Raw genomic sequence first — 6101 nt, forward strand, 5'->3', positions numbered from 1 at the left:
CTTTCCATATATATTCACAGAAATGGTTTGGTTGAAATGTAATATATTATTATAGTCTATTTATTTCAATTAAACAGATTCTAAAATGAATTAAAATTAAAGTACGATGAGCACTCACATGTAAGACTATTGGTTCCATTCTTGAAAAAAGACAGACGAAAAGGAACAGGCTTGCCTGGAGTCGATGTAATAAACTTGAATATTTTATTGATTTCACGTTTCGTAGGTATTGCAACGTTTCCACCTTAGGTGCCCCGAATGTGAATCTTCGAACAGGTTTTGAAAGTCACAAAGTATTTATTTAATTATAAGGCTGTCCCCGCAGTTACTGACTGCTTAAGAATCCATTGTTGTATTTTCGTATTTTATGAATTTTATGCATTTCTTTCCTTTCCACTATCAAGCAACATATTAAAGCTTTTATCTTGAGTTTCCTTATTAAAATTTCCATGCCAGGATCAAAAATCAAGTTAGGCGCCCTAAGAATTCTCTCAGCAAAATATTTAAATATGAATTTTAATCCATATAATTACTTAGTAGATGCTGTCGTATTATATACAAATATAATTCAGAATGTAAATATATATGTGTAGTGTAAACCAACATGGAGTGGAAGAAACTTCACTCTATCTTGTAGTCAAGCATCGTACATAAGCTAAAAGAATATTAAATAGCCTATGCTTTCAAAAGGAATAAAACGGTTTTCTTTTCTTTTAAGTTTTAGTTTATTACGTGCTATAATGTGATATAGAAAAAAAGTGGTATTTTTACTTTAAGTAGATTGATAAATATGATTTTTTGTTTTTGTTTTTAAATAGTAAAAGCAAAATGTATTAGAAATGGAACGCAAGTATGCGCATAGTTAAATTATTATTAAACAATGTTTTATTTTTTTTGCCAAATTTCTCTCTCATATTTAACTTAAAACAATACTAAATTCAAAAATAAAAAAAAAAATATATATTATAAAAATAATGCTAACAACAATAATAATAACAACAATAACAAAACTCGAAAAGAAAAAGGTTTTAACCAAACACTAAACACTCTTTTAATAATTATTCAACTTACTCATAGGAATTTAGCGATTATATCTGGATATATAATTTAATATTTTATATATGTATATATTATATATATGTATATATATATGTATATTCATGTATAGGTAAAGATATTATTGTTATATTTGTTGTAAAAGATGACAATTAATCATTTTGGTAATGCCTTTTTTTTAAAGAACAATAATCTTCTCCTTTTTTTTACTCCTCCTTTCAAGGTTTCAATAATATTTTGAAGTCATCATTTGCGTTTTTTGCCAAATACTCAAAAGGTATCTTGTCTTTATTATCTGCGATATCTTTAAGTTGCGGTTGCAATTCAAGCAATAATTTGCAGATTTCCAAATGACCCGACGCAGCGGCCCGATGTAAAGCAGTTTCACCGTCGTCATCTTGCAGGTCAATTGCAGCCTTCGAATCCACTAATAGTTTGGCGATGGTAACGTGACCTTCAATAAAAACCATTAATAATTCGCATGCAAAACTTGGGCAAATTACGTCAATGCTATAAAACAATTAATGTCATTCCGTGTGCATCGAAGGGTTGATTAACGTTAAGGAAACGTTCGGTTTCTTAAGAATTGGTTTGCGAAAGACTAATTCATATATTAGAACAATTTTTTTTCAAGATATTCGTAAATAGTTGATTTTTTAAATAATTTTTTGAAATTAAATCTGCAATTGATAGGTTAAGACAAATTAAAAAAAAAATATAGTGAAACTGTAGCTGAGAGTTGAAGTCGGTCGTTGGAGAGTAGCAGGTGCCAAAATGTACAGCCAGAAGTACAGCCAACATATTTCGGCTTTGAAAGAATACGTTGAAAGTAATATAGGATTTTATTCCTATAATAAAGGAGCGATTATGTAATTAGACATAATGCAACGTCGAATTGACTGAAAGATGAAAGGTATTTTCCTCGATGAATAGTCTTAGTGGAGGATGAAAGTATTTGAAGAACCTTCGAGTTGCTTGCGATAAAGACGATTCATCTAGTGATGCATTTTCTTTCTTTCTTGGTATTTAAAGTATGTATTCAGTGAACACTTACCCATCATAGCAGCTCGATGCAAAGGAGCCACACCGCCTTTGGTTCGCGCATTGACATCAGCCTTACCATCCTCGATTAGCATTTTACAGATTTGTTCGTTACCATTCCGAGCCGCATAGTGTAAAGCCGTATAACCGCAGTCATCACGGTCCATTGTTTTGCCTTTCGCTATAAATTGTTTCACGCGTTCCACTTCATTATAAATAGCTAAAAACCAATATCAATAGGCCGTAAACGTGTTTCACACAATTTAATTTAATTAATGACATCTTACCAGCCTTCCATATTCCACGATCAAAATCCATGTCGCTGATTGTTTGCTGAGCTGGCTGAACCTGCTTATGGCATTTGCAACAGTCAGCCTTATGACGTTCCATGTTGAAGGTGTCTTTTATTTTATTTCAATGATGTTGATGATGAAGCGAGAGAGAGAAGAGTTTAAAACTTCTAGTACAGCGTTGGGCATTTGGTAGTATTCGTATTTTTATGAACGTATCCTTTTTAACTTAATTTTTATTCATAAATAGCGAAAATCTCTTGTTTTTATTTTTTTGATTGTGTTTGTTTCTCCATATATACAGAGTGTTCAAAATTAGTATAAAAAAGTTTTAATATTTATATTTCACGTTGTAGTGTCCAACAAATTTCTGCTTCGCCGCAACTGCTTATCACCTTATAACTCAACTGAGCCAAGGTATTTATCATAGCCATAGGCGAGATTGATATCATAACTCCATTCACTACCGGTTTAACAGCATTCTCAAAGCGTTTTGATATTGCTTGCACCTCGATATCATTTAAGCCAAACACGGTACAAGAGCGATCATGCAAAGATCCTTTAATGGCTACATAAGAATAAATACCTTCTGTCGGTATTATGGGTACTGGTATTGTTACCACATTTGATGCATTTGTGTTTGCGCTGCCTGCACTGCACGAAGTTTGCGCCGAAGATGAAGACGTAGGACAGACGCAAGGTGCAGAGTTTACTGGTGTTGTAGTAGTCGATAATTCTTCTTTAACTAGTTCGCTATAAAACTCATTCTCCATTTCTATGTACAGAAATACTAAATTACCCTTAGGTGTTAAGGGTGTGTTCTATGTTGTTTTTGAAGCTTTTGCCGCCTCTTCTATTCCTTCCAGCGGGTTTCACTTTGAATTTTAAAAATTTAAACTTTTTTTTTAAAATAATATTTCTTTTACAATTTTCTTCTCTTTGTTAAAAGGATTGTATAGGGTATGTATAGAGGTTCTGATTAGTGATAGGTTTTGACTAGTTGCAGGTTTATTTAGATTAATGGACTTTATGGCAACTTTCTAGACCTGCCGCTTCACGTCCTATATTGGAGAGATTCTCTTTAACTGCAGTTTCTGTGTCCAAGGGTTCAGGTTCACTAAACTCTTTACGCATTGTCCACATGTATTCGTTGTAATCCTGCTTGACCGCTGTTGACGATGAAGCCACCACGCGGAAACCTAAAATCTGGAAAAGCGAAAGATTACTAAACATTGCAAAAATGTGCCCTTTCTTTTTGTCTTATTTTTACAATAAAAAAAAATAATATTAAATGATTATAACCATTCAGAGTATATATATATTCGTCAAATGTTTTGTTAGAAAAGTATTATTATTATTATTATTATTATTATTATAAATTTAGCCAGAGAATCAATTCTAAGACTAAAGTCTTAAAAGCACTAGCATCTAAGGCTTTCGGCTTTTATTAAAAACTCTACCGCACTTGAGATTTGAACCCACGACCATTGAGTAGCTAGTCGAGACGCTTGCCTACTCGGCCACTCAGGCGGATGTTAGAAAAGTAAATCACCCTAGTCGTGGGAAAAACGCAAATACAGCTTGATATGATGATGGGAATGTAGTGATGGTTCGGACAAGGTAACGGATCAATTTAGAAACTTAACTTTTTCTAGCTTGAACACTATCCGTTGAAAAGCATACATCATAATCAGTAGAAGACAAGTATAAAATCTATTAAATTCCCAAGTCTCATTACAATTTATTTAGACCGAAAGAATAAATTCTAGGACTGAAAGCACTATGAGCATTAGCAGCGACCACTATCAGCTCTTTTTCTTCTTCTTTTCTTTTTTGGGGTAGAGTAGATGATTAGTTTGGAAGCCTTAATAAAATTAACAGTTTTTTTGATATTAAGGTCTGAAGGTATTTTCAAAATGTCCATAGGGTTAGATACTTGGAAAACCAATTTTCGAATATTAGAAGGCTTTATATATGTTTAGTCGTAAGACGTTGTTCAAAACCGCATGTCGTAGGAGTAGAATCCTTGAGGATTTATTGATCTCTTGCAATAGTGTGCCCAAGTCAGATCCTTGCAAATGGTTTTACCTTGATTTTTCCGACATTGATTATATCCATAAAGCAACAATTTTAAATGGAAACTTTCCTGATCGTATAATGGGCGAGTCTTTACTTTTAGAGAGATGTGGAAAGAAGTTGCCTGTTTGACTTGGAAAAATTTGTAAATAGGCTCTTGTTTGGCGTCCAATAAAGATAATAACGAGTTGATAATTGCCTAAGCACGATAGACTTGCTACAAGCAGTAATTAATCCACTGAAATAATCTATCAGTTGGATAGAACAAATAAAAAAATAACGGAAGTTAGTATTATACGTCAATTGATCAAAAATACTGTGCTGACGCCACTTTAATTGGATTTGAATTTAATTTTTGCTGATACCACACTTCGAAATGGTTTACTCTCTCTTCGTTCTTTTCTGAAGGACAGAAAAAAAAATGTTTCATGGAATATTTAACTATTAAAAATAAAAGGCTGAAAAATATTAAAAAATGGCAGCACTGAAGACATTTGCGCAAGGTAACTTCAGCCTATTTTCCTGCATATTTTCATTTAAAAAACAATCGTTTGACCCACACCTACCTACCTATCTACAGCTAAAGTAATAGAGAGAATTTTTGGAAAATATTGCTTTTTGGCGAGCATTTGAATGCAAAGATCACTTTCCGACGCCGCAAAGGCACGAGCCTTTCTCTAAAGAATTGTTGTTTTGAGCACCTTTTAAAAATGCAATGGAGAAAAATGAAAGTTATAGGAGTTTCAAGTGCCCGTACACTGCCGCACCCATAATTATCTTTTTATATGTAGCACTTAACTATTTAAGTGATCATTGCAAGTCAATAAAACAAAATTAAATTTGTAGAAAGACTTACCGCTTTAAGGAGAATGTAACATATTCGGCTATAAAATTGTATTTTTTCTGTTTGAGAAGCTTTTTCAGCTAACCAAATGTAAATTTAAATGTGTTAGATTAGGATCGCAAGATTACAAGATTCGTTTTAGTATATTGTCTTTTCCAATAATTTTCCCATGACACACACACGCAAGGCTTGCTTCCAAATTTTGCTCCAATTCGTTATTTTAACTACATACAATAAAGCTTTTAAAAAATTCCCCCCCCAAAAAAAAAATATAATAATAATATATCTGCTATTGCTTTAAGCGAAAAGTACGAGATTAAACAAAACTTATTAAGAAAAGCGGTGAACTAAACGTTAGTTATGAACAGTAGATGAAAACACCAAGAACGTTTAGTTAATTGTGTGATACATGTGATCAGCAATTTTGGTTTACTACAGGTAGCGATTAAAATTGCAATTTCTGACTATTATGTGTTTATTTTTTTTCTTTTCTTTGCATTTTTATTTATTTTATTTACGAAAACGTCGTATCTCAGCCAAATTGCCTTAATTGTGTGCGGTGTTGGTTTAGGTCAATGACACGCGGGAAGCGTTCAACGTACACATACACTGTATACTCTACATTACGACTTGTTGTATATAAATTCACAATTTACAATTTACCTCCAATGCTGACAGTATATGACATGGGTGTACTAAATAAACAATTGTTGTCTCATCGCTGTAACCACCACACGAAAACTTATTCAATTGTTCAATATCGGACGCTATAATAGAAAAGGAAAAAAAAAAAA

General features: G+C 32.6%; 3 protein-coding genes across 3 annotated transcripts; all 3 read right to left on the bottom strand.

The window, feature by feature from the left end:
- Nucleotides 1-946: 946 nt before the first annotated feature.
- LOC119635383 (ankyrin repeat domain-containing protein 39) lies at nucleotides 947-2506 on the bottom strand. The gene is made up of 3 exons (XM_038030185.1): nucleotides 2385-2506; nucleotides 2111-2317; nucleotides 947-1510 (listed from the first exon to the last, which is right to left on the bottom strand). The coding sequence occupies exons 1-3, from the start codon at nucleotides 2485-2487 to the stop codon at nucleotides 1275-1277; spliced, it is 546 nt and encodes a 181-aa protein (XP_037886113.1). The 5' UTR covers nucleotides 2488-2506; the 3' UTR covers nucleotides 947-1274.
- Nucleotides 2507-2699: 193 nt separating this feature from the next.
- Nucleotides 2700-3185, bottom strand: LOC119635384. Its single transcript, XM_038030186.1, has one exon. The coding sequence runs from the start codon at nucleotides 3158-3160 to the stop codon at nucleotides 2726-2728; it is 435 nt and encodes a 144-aa protein (XP_037886114.1). The 5' UTR covers nucleotides 3161-3185; the 3' UTR covers nucleotides 2700-2725.
- A 198-nt stretch (nucleotides 3186-3383) lies between these two features.
- LOC119635464 lies at nucleotides 3384-6081 on the bottom strand (the record flags this gene model as incomplete). The annotated part of the gene is made up of 2 exons (XM_038030275.1): nucleotides 3384-3593; nucleotides 5971-6081. Coding segments are annotated over 2 exons (300 nt in total), but the record flags the coding sequence as incomplete, so codon positions are not given.
- Between the last annotated feature and the right edge of the window lie 20 nt (nucleotides 6082-6101).

This window comes from Glossina fuscipes, unplaced genomic scaffold (genome assembly GCF_014805625.2).
Source record: "Glossina fuscipes isolate IAEA_lab_2018 unplaced genomic scaffold, Yale_Gfus_2 26, whole genome shotgun sequence".
In the NCBI taxonomy this organism is placed as follows: domain Eukaryota; kingdom Metazoa; phylum Arthropoda; class Insecta; order Diptera; family Glossinidae; genus Glossina; species Glossina fuscipes.